This window comes from Hoplias malabaricus, chromosome 15, assembly GCF_029633855.1.
Source record: "Hoplias malabaricus isolate fHopMal1 chromosome 15, fHopMal1.hap1, whole genome shotgun sequence".
Taxonomy (NCBI): domain Eukaryota; kingdom Metazoa; phylum Chordata; class Actinopteri; order Characiformes; family Erythrinidae; genus Hoplias; species Hoplias malabaricus.
Window position 1 is genome coordinate 14,008,868 of NC_089814.1, and position 13,089 is coordinate 14,021,956.

The 13,089-nt window shown below is 38.0% G+C and overlaps 2 protein-coding genes across 10 annotated transcripts; both read left to right on the forward strand.

Moving 5' to 3' along the window:
- The first annotated feature begins 75 nt into the window (after positions 1-75).
- neu3.1 (sialidase 3 (membrane sialidase), tandem duplicate 1) lies at positions 76-5,754 on the forward strand. 4 transcript variants are annotated; one of them, XM_066645751.1, is made up of 5 exons: positions 76-454; positions 1,187-1,296; positions 1,373-1,673; positions 3,397-3,629; positions 3,754-5,754. In XM_066645751.1, the coding sequence occupies exons 3-5, from the start codon at positions 1,571-1,573 to the stop codon at positions 4,720-4,722; spliced, it is 1,305 nt and encodes a 434-aa protein (XP_066501848.1). In that variant the 5' UTR covers positions 76-454; positions 1,187-1,296; positions 1,373-1,570; the 3' UTR covers positions 4,723-5,754. The 4 variants fall into 4 exon arrangements, with proteins under 4 accessions (XP_066501848.1, XP_066501846.1, XP_066501850.1 ...); XM_066645749.1 differs by having other exon boundaries at positions 1,394-1,673; XM_066645753.1 differs by lacking the exon at positions 1,373-1,673 and having other exon boundaries at positions 3,754-5,753.
- A 1,957-nt stretch (positions 5,755-7,711) lies between these two features.
- On the forward strand, positions 7,712-12,861 carry LOC136668250 (sialidase-3-like). Of its 6 annotated transcripts, none has more exons than XM_066645645.1 (5): positions 7,712-7,847; positions 8,265-8,353; positions 10,525-10,615; positions 11,390-11,618; positions 11,743-12,861. In XM_066645645.1, the coding sequence occupies exons 4-5, from the start codon at positions 11,391-11,393 to the stop codon at positions 12,685-12,687; spliced, it is 1,173 nt and encodes a 390-aa protein (XP_066501742.1). In that variant the 5' UTR covers positions 7,712-7,847; positions 8,265-8,353; positions 10,525-10,615; position 11,390; the 3' UTR covers positions 12,688-12,861. The 6 variants fall into 6 exon arrangements, with proteins under 6 accessions (XP_066501742.1, XP_066501745.1, XP_066501748.1 ...); XM_066645648.1 differs by having other exon boundaries at positions 7,714-7,847; positions 8,226-8,353; XM_066645650.1 differs by having other exon boundaries at positions 7,727-7,847; positions 8,273-8,353.
- Positions 12,862-13,089: the final 228 nt, after the last annotated feature.

Consider the following 13,089-nt stretch of genomic DNA (forward strand, 5'->3'; position numbering starts at 1 on the left):
CTGTTGTTGGCTACAACACTACTATGCGCCTGCGTGGATGTTCTGCGCATGCGCAATCAAAGTCGGTCAGCAAACAACCGGTGTGCGGACAAAAAAGAGGACGCGGAGTGTTTTCTGCGGTTGGCGTGTGATAGAGTGGTGACTGAAGACAGCGTCTATGCCATAGTTGCGCAGTCTTAACAGCAAAGGGCCGGTGTGGCTATTGGTTCTTGTTACAACCAACCAGGAGGTCACATGATCCGCTGTTTTACTGAGACCAACTGATTAAAGGAGTGAAATCAGGTGTGCTCTGGCTTGAATGGACTAAAATCCAGCTGCCACACTGGCCCTTTGCGGATAATATTGCCTATACTTGGTCTTATACCGTAGCTGGAGTGGACTGTTTCAGTGCTAAACGCCCGCTGTTGATTTTAAGACGTGTCAAAGGAGCGCTGCGCTCGGATCACTACAGGACGCAAGTGGCTCTACCCTTCTTTCTCCCTCTCTCTAAACGATTTTAACTGCGACCGTGAATTATCTTAATTCTAGTGTATCTTAATGATCGCGTTTGCAAGTCTAACTCATGTCTAGGCGAATGCTTGTTTTGGGACCTCAGGAAAGGTAGCTTACGGTTCAAGGTCCATAAGTTGTTCTCAGGAGATTGTGCTGCACCCGCAACGTGTTTTGTTCGCCCTGACGTGTGAACGTCAGAAGACGTTTCGCCCAAACCGACATTCACCAACGTCCCACTACGTGTTTGTTTAGTTGAAAACCTACAACTTAAAAAAAAAATGTAACCAGACCATGTGACCAAGCTTAGGAATGTGTGAAGATTTTCAGTCTTGATTTATTTTCTGTTAGTGGTTGAGTACATAAAGTGAAATCACATTAAAGACTTAATGTTGTTGGTAAAAGCTGTCATAGCAATACCTATGCCCTTTTACATAATGAAAGGTTTCACAAATGTCTTCCTTATAATATATGAGTAGAATGCAAGCAGTGAACATTTGAAATGTGAAACATTTTCACAAGTAATGGAGGCTGGCTTTTATATTTTTATATAGTCAAGTTAAATCCACTTAATTTGACAGATGGCCAACTACACAATATCCTTAAAGAATAAACTCTATTTCTTATAGTTTCTGTTCTAAGAACATTCAGACTCAGGGTTGACTGTGTATTCTATTGGTTCTAATGTTTGGTACAGTGTTTATAATTTGATTTCCATCATTCAAATGGAAGTTTCTTCTCCCTGAGACTCTGAAAACTTCATGGAGCTGAATGTGGCTACACCCTATGTCAAGATGACGTTGTGAGGTGTTTACATTCTTTCATGTCTAAAGTTTGTGGTGCTTTTATTCATTGTAGACACCCCCTTCAGTCTTGTTTGTAGTATTGTGGATTTTTTTCCTAGGCTCATGGTGCCTCTCCCTGATGGGAAAGCACACAAAGTGAACAGACCTGCTTAGAGGAAGGAAGTGAATCAGAGAGTCCCACAGACCACAGAGTTGGGCATCAGACAGGAGTGTGAAGCTGACGAGTGCCATTGGCCTCAACAGCAGCTCACCAGCAGAGAGCATGGAGCTTGCTGATGGAATCTGGGGCTCACTGTTGCTCCCCATCTGACATTGGAGGAAGAACAACATTTGGAGCCTACACATCACCCGTTTTTAAGAGTGACTTCCTAGACCTAGGCATGCCTCAATCAGTTTTTGTTCTTTAGCATAAGGCTAAAAGCATGATGGCTAATAGTGACAGCTCTGAATTTACCTCCATGCATCACTGTCTCTGCCCTGTTCTCCACCCCTTAACGTGCATTTTTCAAACTCAGAGGGCTGTTTTTAACTCAAGTGTTTACATACACTTTAAAGACCCCCTACATGCAAACCACTCTGGGGTGGCACCTGTGTTGCATGTGCAGGAGGCACAGCATGAATTCTTTGAGATATTATCGGCTCTATTTACACATGCATTCACTCAGGCATTACCCAGATATTTTAGTACAAGGCTGGTAGGATGAAGTCTGAGTAATGTTGTGCATGGCAGTTCCAGACATGTGTTCACACAGCCAGTTCTTCCTGGTATTGTCTGGAAAAGTTCTGGATAATCATGTATGTGTGAAAAGGGCTTTTGATGACAAAATTCTAAAACTTATTGCTCATTCCCTGCTCATGGTCTGTGAGCCAGTGAAGGAGAAATCAAGATTGACATGCACATCAGCCTGGTCAATTTAATCCAGGTTTCATTAATAGAAATGGTCATTTGTGATCATATTTTGGCCGATTTCAGATTGGGTGAAGACGCCATTACAATTTAAACATCAGGATGAGTAAAACACTATGAATACAGATGTAAATTAAAGTTACTTTTATACAATATTATTAGTTATAGAATCGCAAAATGCAAGCCAACTTTAATGGGATTAAATAGGTTGTGTTAAATGGGAGTTTTTTATTATTATAATTTATTATTATTATTATTATTATTATTATTATTATTGTGGAGTAATTTGGTCTCATATGAAAGTGTTTGAGAGACTTGAGTGTCTATGAACTATCTGGCACAATGCTGAGCCTCTGCTCTTAACTCCCACTAGAAGCTTCTATTAAGTTCTGTGTCACCTGTAAGCCAGAGGATCCCTGCAGAATTGTTCACTGTTAGATTAGTTTAAGACAGGTTAGGAAGCCACATTGTAAGCTGTTTCTACGTAAAAGCCTGTGGTTGGCACCTTTTCTAGAACTGCAAATGTCAAATTCCAAAATAATATCAGAGTGATAATAGGAGGACCATCTCTAATTAGTTGGAAATTTGATGCAAGTCTTGTGATTCGACCCAAAACAAAATGCATTTAGTTTCTGATATTGTATGTGTATTTTATGTTTATTAATTTACATAGCATGTCAAATACTTAAATGAACATTGTTTAAAATAGTGGAGGATGCAATGCACAGAGGTGGGTAAATGCTCAGGTAAAAGTAATTTCTAAGACTGCAGTTTGATTTTTAATACATCCAACTTCTATCTGCATAGATACTGAAGTTGGTATGATCCTGTTCTATTACTAACTGTTATTGCTTAAAATGTACCTGGAAAAAATGTAATACACAAGTAGAAGTAATTCTTAAGTATTGAAAATATCTCAGAAAATATAATATATTAAATGTATTTAAGTACATGGACTTGAGTGTAGGTAAATAGTTATTCCCTCTACTAATACTATGACACATGAACTTTGGCCGGCTCACAAACAGGAAAAAAAAAAACTTGAGGGTTTTCATATATTGATACCATTGATAAGTTATTTCAGGAGTCACAACGGCGAGATTAAAAAGACACAAATACAGCATAATCCCAGCTGATATGTATCAGAATTCAACTCAATGGTCTTTTCTTTTTTTTTTTTTTTTTTTGCTTCAGCAATGGAAAGCAGAACATCTACAAGCTATTCACTTGGACTCCTGAAAGAACCTTCAAGAACAACTTTATTCAGACAAGAACCATGTGGTGTTACTTATAGAATCCCAGCTCTAATTTATATAAATGATGGTGAGACTTTCCTTGCTTTTGCTGAGAAGCGGCGCACATGGCGAGATTGTGAGGCGGAGATTTTGGTCATGAGGCGAGGGGTTCATCAAAATGGATCTATCCAGGTGAGGCTTGAAAATGGTTTACAGAAGTGACAGCATGGTCTTTAAATATTTAGTGCCATTTGGGTTAAAGAAATTATCAAATTACTAAATATTATTCTTTTTTTTTCCCTCCACTTCTCTTTAGTGGTCACCTGCTCAGGAGCTCAAAACAGCATTTTTGCCGAGACACCGTACCATGAATCCATGCCCTATCTATGAGAGGAAATCTAAGACGCTCTATTTGTTCTTCATCTGTGTGCTGGGTACCACCACAGAGCAATACCAGATTTACACTGGTAGGAATAAAACTCGTTTGTGTTATGTCACAAGCAAAGACAATGGGCAGAGTTGGAGCAAAACAACGGATTTGACAAAAAGTGTATTTGGAAAGGAGTTTGGCAATTTTGCTACATTTGCTGTTGGACCTGGACATGGCATTCAGATGAAGAGTGGAAGACTGATCATTCCAGCTTATGCCTATTACATTCATGTTAGGTGTTTCCCTTTCCATTTCCCACTCATTGTGAGACCCCATGCCTTGGCTTTCTATAGTGATGATTGCGGAAGCACATGGCAAATGGGAGAACAAGTAGACACTTCATCCTGTGAATGTGAGATGGCGGAGGTTATTGACCAAGACAGTAGAAGTCACCTGTATTGCAATGCGCGAAGCACACAAGGCCATAGAGTAGAGGCTCTGAGTGAGAGCAGTGGTGCTGCTTTTGATAAATCTCACTTTGCACAGAAGCTAGTAGAGCCCTGCCGTGGCTGCCAGGGCAGTGTTTTGAGCTTTGTTCCATCTCTACGTGCCCAAGGGGAAGGAAAGAACTGTGTAACATCAAATGCAAATACCTGGCTGCTCTATTCTCATCCAACCAACAAAAGGTCAAGGAAAGCTCTTGGAGTATATATGAATAAGTCTCCCTTGAGTGCCTCTAGTTGGTGCCAGCCATGGATCATACATCATGGCCCCAGTGGCTACTCTGATCTGACTCAGTTTGGAGAAACAGAGAGCTTTGCTTGCCTCATGGAATGTGGAGAGAGTAGTGAGCTTGAAGAGATAGCCTTTGTTGAGTTCTCTCTCTCTGATATCTTAAAATCTGTCATGACTTAAGGGCAACTTCAGAAGTATTATATGACAACTATAAATAGAATGTGTGGCTGCGAAGAAATAATCTCATACGTTCAGTCACTGACTGTTCATGCTCTGTTCATAAATGCTTTCTTTTTTAATAACGATTTCATGCTTTAATGAATCCCCATTTAACCTAATGAGAATTTGTAGCCATACCAAGAGTGTTGGTGGTGACACAGTTCATAGCAATGAATAAGTGAAGTAGTGTAACATATTGCAATTTAAATTGTTATAATAACATACATAGCCACTGACTAACAGCAAGAAATTTCTGCATTAATTTAAGCGTTCATTTCCTCGTTATGGATTATCCATGCATGATGTGTGTTGCTATGAAAGAAATTGTTTGTGGGCAGAGCCAAGATTGTTCTGATTTGAATGATGTTAGACACCTGTTATCATAAATATGATAAATCTGATGAATCTGATGTTAAGACAAATTGTCATAGAAGCCTTTTAATTACATCTCTTCTATTTAATGTGTATTGTAATAAGCATGTTCCAACATTAACCTGACAAAGGTGTGTGCGTGCTGCACATCACAAATTTGGGCATGTGCAGAAACCAGAGAAAAATGAATAAATAATGTTTGTGCAAATGTAAATGTGTATCAGTTCAGCTGAACCTGCTGAGTGAGCAGTCTTTCCTATTGGTTACCACAAGAGTGCTGTCAGTTATTGTGATTGCAGCTCATATCCTAGTTTGATTGGCTCATACAGTGTATATGTTTATTAAAGGTCATGTTTCTGACAAAATTAATAGTATCTCAGACCACAAGAAGTGTGTTGTATTCACCATGCCATTCCCTTCAACCATGCCTCCACATTGTTTTATTTCAGAGCATGGTACCCAGAGAAAGTGGCTGCAAAACACACAAGCACATTGGAGCAGGAATTTATGCACTAACTATATTGTCTCTTGTGAAGGGCAAACGTTTCTACAGGGCAGGAGGATATACCCTTCCTCCTACCCTCTTCCCAAACTTACATAGTGCATGATCTGTAGTGCTGAACCCATTGACACAGGCTCTGTTCTCTATATTACACATCAGTGAAGCATCACACTTATTTTGATGCTGTAATTTAAAGGTTGGAATAGTACCTAATGTTCCTTTAATGCATGTAGATGACACCAAATTCCAACTTCACTGGGAAGGGCAATTATAGGGTTGTGCAGTTTGAACAAATTATTGCTAAACACTAAAGAATTGGTAACAGTGGCCCAGACCATTTATTTGGATATTGTGGCATACTTACAATATACAGTTATTTGTCAAACCAGTGCAAGTATATTAAGAAGACAAATGAAAAAGTATTTTTTCATTCTTTCAATAGCAAGATTTTATAATGGAATTATTTCAGCAATTTTCAGACTTCTGCAATTTGTTTCCAAAATGCATTTTACATTTCTCACACCAGAATCATATCAACAGCCTCAAGGACCACTGTACAAAAAAAAAACCTAGACATTGATGTTTCTGCATCTGCTGTACATCAGCCATAATGCAGCATGTTTGGAATTTTCTCCTAAATTTCATTACACAAAACATGCATCAGCTTGATGTTGTGCTACTTTTTGGGGACACTTTCGCTTAAAAATCATTAAAGACTGCCTAATATGAATTTAAGTCAAATTTATTTATATTTAGTGTCTGGAAGAACAGAAGATATTTTATTAAGAATGCCTGTTCAGGCTTTCTAAAGATTTCTGCTTGAATATTTTTCCATAGTTCAGTTTCAGCAATCTGTTGGTTCTTTCCTCTCCTTCATGGAGGTCTAGTTTTTCATTTTTGTCTTTTTATTGATGAGTAATTCAGCTTAAAATTTTTAATTCTAAAACTTCATTTGTAAATGTCTCAGAAACTATACTCAAATGTAAAAAAATATCAAAACTGTAGTAGCAGGTGAATATGCTGAATTTGCAGCTCCACTTGGCTTCATAAATCAGACGGGAAGCCCAGAAAGGATTTATTATTAACAAGAGTTAATTCTTAACAAGACTGATTTTGACACACCTGGTTGGAGCCAACAATTCATTCTCCAAAAGGCATCAGTGGCTATTCTGATCTGACCCAGTGTGAGGACAGTAAGACCTTTGCTTGTCTCCTGGAATGTGTAGAAAGTGTGTGTGTGAAGGGATTTCTTTGTAGAGTTGACTTACAATGCCACCTGTGAAGAGCCTAAATTCCTTAAATTGTTTTTTTTTTTATTTAGTCAGGAGCATTTTATACTGAACAGTCACACAGTATTGTTGCAGTCACACAGCTCCTGGGTCCTGCTCCGTGTGACTGACTGTGAAGAGTTTGGTGTGTTCACATTTATGTCCACATTTTAGTGTGGATATTGATATTAGGATATTAACCATATAATTTGGTATTGTATCAAAATTAATATTAGTTGTATTACCCATCCCTAATGGAGAGGAATGGTAGCACTGTCCAGTTCAGTCTCCTGAGTGTCCACTCTGTGAGGATTCTGCATTTACTACACAAGGAGACCCCAATGCCTATAAATTTGTGACCCAGAGAGGGGTTACCATTTCGTAAAAGATTTTATTAGGTTTACAATGGTTTTCCACTTGGCTTCAGAACTTTATTTAAAGCACACTATATATATATATATATATATATATATATATATATATATATATATATATATGTTATTTTAGTATCCAATGTATTGGCCTTTTAATAAATATATATATATATATTTATTTATTTATATATTTTTTAATAGGTATTGAATCATTCTCCTTTAAATACATTGGATACTAAAATAACCCTCAGGAATTCTCTTATCTCAGTAGATAATTTTGTGCCTACAGCAGGGGTATCCAATGTTAAGTTTTAAATTAAATTATTATTATTATTATAAGTAGTAATAGTTAAATCTGTGTGTATTGTGAAAGACTAACAAAAATTCTGCGATTACATGACGTCAATATTGATGGACACAAGTGCGCATGTCACAGTGACGAAAAGTAGTCAAACTTGCACAACTCGTGTCCTGTGTTGGGGTGCTATTTTCACAGAACTCGTCTCTGCTCACTATCCGTACTTTCGGTTTATGATTAGGAGCATATAATCCTCTTCTTCTGTGCTTTGGGTAAGACGTTAAGAGCCTGCAGCTTATCTCTGCTACTGTTGTGTATAAAAATGTGCGAGCCTCTGCGCTGCTGTCATGTTGCTTTTACTTTTGGCCTAAAGCCGAAACCAGCAAATGCCGTCTTCAGAGAACACATCTGCGCAGATGATTGCAGTTACTGTTTATGTGCAGAGTTCGTGGTGGTTAAAGTGGCTTGTGCAACAGCTTCGTATACGCTGTTACTTCTTCCATATGCACAGATTTTAACAAGTGCTGGTGTTCACAGAAATGACTGTACTTTGTGGCTTATTTGTAAGTGTTTTGTGTGCAGTGACACGATTGTCGATTATGCAGAGTTATCTTCCTGAGCATGAATGAGATGTTTACAAATTTTATTAGATACGTCGAAGTTGTTCCTGTACACTAATGTTTGCCCAGTCTTTCAGCAAACCCTGCACCGCAGTAGACCACACTGTTTGTTTACAGTGACTTTTGGGCTCATGCTCCTGCATCGTAAGGATTTCCTGGTAATTTCACTGAAACACAAAACACAACTGCATTATACACAAAATTATGTCACATATAAAATCATTATTTTTTTTAATGGAGAATGTTAAGTCTAGGCCCATACAATCCGTAATTTTATCCTTCTATGAAAATCATTAAAGGTGCAATGTATGTCATTCTGCCAGTGGATATCACACTAGAGCACCAGACTCTCCAAACACATGCTTCAAATTTAGCCATGCTCCTGTACCTTCAAGCAGACAAGCCCAGTGGAGAGCAACAACAACACATCACGACCAATGCAGCCAGTCACTCATGAAAACGGACATATGGAACATTCATTGGCCATTGTTATTTACACATCAAGAAGAAAACATGGTAGTTCAGAGTCATATTGGAGGCCTTTGTAAGCACTTAGTATGCTGTCACAACTACTTTTTTGTTGTTGGTCTGAACCAAAATTTAACCTTTTTTTCATTTGGGTATGGTTCAGTTTTTTTCAGACTAATTATCTTTGTTACCATAATCTTACCATGATGCATTAAGTGAAAACTGTATCATCAGAAAATAGCAGTCATTTGATATAAACATTTTCTCAGTAGGTCTGCATGTCTTAAAAGTTCAGAACTGTAAAATTTGTTTATATTCTTTAATACATATACACCACCTACCTTTTCTAATTTTACTGAAGTAAATATAAATAAACTCTAAAACTTAAATGAATGCAATTTCCACTGTGTTGCTTCTGCTTTATCCCAGATCACACTAGCACACTACAGAGGGTATAGAAAGTACTGCATCATTATCAGAAAGGCAATGTAGAATGTAAAGTGAAGGCATGTGTGACTTGGGACACCACCAGTATATGTGGAACTGAAAATGCAAATAACAAGCTTGTAAATAAACAAAACAACAGCATTTTTATTGCACTCACTAAATTGCAGTGTGAAACCAACACTTACCAGGGGCTATTTGGTCAGATAAAATTAAGCCCAAAGTATAGCCTGTCCAATAGGAACAGAGCTGAGGGAGACAGTCCTTAATTTTATGTTTACATTAACGGTAACTGTCTATCCTGCTTTGTGAAATACTCTCCAAATCAAATATATATATTGTTACAAAAACACAAACTTTGGTTTTCGAACCTGGTCCAGTCTTTTTGACATATTAAAACCCTCTTAGCATTCTCTATCTCTGATTCCTATCATGTGTTCTCTGTCATAGGTGTTTTTCCACAAGGTTGGAAGATATGCTTGCTGATAACTACGTGTTCGTGTACACATCATGGCTGCCTCACTGCCATGTATTCTGCATCAGTTTGGTGCCTAAGTTGTGAATGTCCTCAGAAAACAAACATATGCAAGGAGCAGTACACCTGTAAACGGTAGGGCCAGTGCAGGGGAAAACCATATCACAATGGAGGAAAGTTTAAAGAAGACTGTGTGAGAGCCAAGTCTGCAAGTACCAATCTTTCTCTGGTCTGCCCTCTAGTGGAGGCCTCCAGTTACAAGCGTAACACATAGGCAAGTGTGTGAACAGTTACGTTCATGACGCTTATGGTTGTCTACGCAAACTTGTGGCCAAACAGCAAGTATATCTCTACCTTAAAGTACACATGCAAAAACAAGGAGCTGAGAACAACACACACAGATGCTGTGTGGCTTCATTCTCTGATAATGACTCCTTTATTCCACCACATCTTTACAATGTAATTAGTTGTTTGCTGCTATATTAATGTTTAAAATATTTAGTACTTTTAGAAAAGATTTTATCTAATATAGAACCTTTTCCTTTAGTGGAAGATTCTTACCAGAAGAGGAAATTTTTCATTTTGTAAGAAATCTGTCATGAGGCTTTACAATTTCTCAGTGATTTTTTTTCAACATGAGAGCTAACTTGAGCTGCTTATTTTTAATAGAAAAATATATTTCAGTATTCAAAGTAATTTTTAAAAAGATTTCAATTATAGTTTTAAAAATGGTCATATTTAAATTTCATAACTACTGAAAAATATACTCTAATATATAGGCTAAAGTTTACATTTTGAGTTTTATAACAAGACAATGGTGAGTGGGTTTGAAGGTAACATTTATATGCAGCTGAATGTTGCAGCAGCTGTAGGTGCTTTTTGTGATGACTGCACTTTCTGATATCATTTCTATACAACAGGACTTTTAACTTGATTTTACAGGCAAAATAACCTTAGAACTTCTCTCATTGAGGACTGGACAAAACCAGACAAATCTACATTTTCAACTTTCAGACAGACCCAGAACAAGAAGGTAATTAATTAATTAATTAATTAATTAATTATTGTTGTCTTTTACATATAGTGTAATATGAGCAGTATTTATATGCCTTAAATGGCTTTATCAAAGACAAATGAATCAAAGAACTGTGGTCTAATAATCTAAGAATGGTAAGCATGCCTTTTAAAGGTGAAGCTCACTGTATTGATATTTAAACAGCACATTGTTGCTTTCACACAACTCTAGCCTTAGTTCAAATTTGAAAAATATCAAAATGGGACGGGGGAAGTTAGGGTGGAAATACTCCTTTGCTCTGGGCTTGTATATTTCTCATATTCATGAGGGAGGAACAGGGGAGCAACTTAAGATGCAGTTACTTTGGGTGACATGGCATGCACCCCATAGCAAAGTTAAACCAGAGGGGTGATGCATAGAAGGAACAGAAGACAATATATATTGTTATTTTTCAGCTGTTAATTAAAATAATAGGTGCATTTCCTCTCTGAAAATGTATGTGTTTTTTCTGTTCCCCCTGCTGCAGATATATTTTCTAGCTTTCTAGCTCCCTGCAGCCAGAGGTTAAGTCACGGGTCTTCGTAATATTGTACACCTCCATCAATTTTCATTTAAATTTTAGACCTCTTTATGTAGATTGAGCTTTGTTGCATACTACAGTTCCTTCAGAAAAAATGTCTTCATAGATATGCCTCATATGCATAGTTGATATATGCATGATATTTTCTTAATAACATCACCCCAATAACTCGGATCTTTTTAATAAATTCTGTTACTCTGAACAATTTACAGAATGCAAAAACCATCAAAACAACCTGGACAGAATCTTCACCTTCATCCATCTTCAAAAAGAAGAGTATTTAGTAGAGAGGGCAAAATTACATACAGAATCCCAGCCCTTATCTACACCAGTGACTGTCAGACATTCTTTGCATTTGCTGAGAAACGAAAGACAGAAGATGACAGTGATGCAGACGTCTTGGTTATGAGCAGGGGAAAACGTGTGGATGGAAAAGTTGAGGTGAAGTATGCTGTATAATGTGCTAATCATATGCTACAAATCGAATGTGATTAAGACATTTGTAAGCTGTGTCCACAAAATGCTAATTACACTTTATTTATTTTTTCATTTTTTTAATGTATAGTGGTCATCACCTGATGCTCTTGCTACAGCACGTTTGGAAGGTTATCGCACCATGAATCCATGTCCCATCTATAAATCCAATAAGCTCTTTTTGTTCTTCATCTGTGTGTTAGGTAACACTCCAGAGCATGAACAAATCCAGACTGGCATTAATAAAGCTCGGTTGTGTTACATCAGCAGCGCAGACCACGGGAAGAGTTGGACCAAGATAACAGACCTGACAGAAAGTGTGATTGGAGATGAGATTGCAAATTGGGCTACATTTGCTGTTGGACCTGGCCATGGCATTCAGCTGAAGAGTGGAAGACTGATAGTTCCAGCATATGTCTATTACACTGATAAGAGGTCTGACGCTAAGACCTCTTCTAGTCCTTGCACAACGTCCTGTGCTATGGCATTTTACAGTGATGATGATGGCAAGACATGGAAAATGGGGGAAAAGATGAAGACAGAGTCTAATGAATGCCAAATGGCAGAACTGTTTGATGAGGAAGGAAAAAGTCATCTGTACTGCAATGCCCGAACCAAAAGTGGCCACAGAGTGGAGGCTTGGAGTAAAAGCAGCGGAATAGTTTTTGATAGACATTATTGTTCACAGGAGCTGGTGGAGACTGGAAATGGTTGCCAGGGGAGCGTGCTAGCTGTCCATGCACAGGACAAAGAGAAAAGCAGCTCAGCATCTGATATAAATACTTGGCTGCTCCACTCCCATCCATCTGATAACAAGTCCAGAAAGAATCTGGCAGTTTATCTGAACAAGACTCCTTTAAAGAATTCATTTTGGAGCAAACCACTGATCATCCATAACGGCCCCAGTGGCTATTCTGATCTGACCCAGTGTGAGGACAGTAAGTCCTTTGCTTGCCTCATGGAATGTGGAGAGAAAAGTGAGTGTGAAGGGATAAGTTTTGTGGAGTTTACTTATGATGCCACTAGCAACAAGTGATCTATGACAAGCCTACTTTCCTATGAATGTTTTTTTTTTCCTGGGATATCCACATATTAGGGAGAGCTACTGCCAAGCTACAAGCAAAACCAGCTACTATGGAAAACCACTTTACTGTTGTTTTGTGAAAATGTAATCCAAGAGAGTTTATTATTAAAAGGGAATTCAACTATTCATTTCTTAATTCATTCATTTTCTGTAACTGCTTCATCCTGTTCGTGTTGTGTTGGGTCTGAAACCTTTCCAGGCTCACTGGGTGCAAGGCAGGAACACATCCTATACAGCCAGCACACACTCACATCTATGGGCAATTTCACATAGCCAATTCACCTACCAACATATTCTATGGGTGGAAACCCACACAGACACAAGGAGAACTCACCAAACTCCTCACAGAAAATG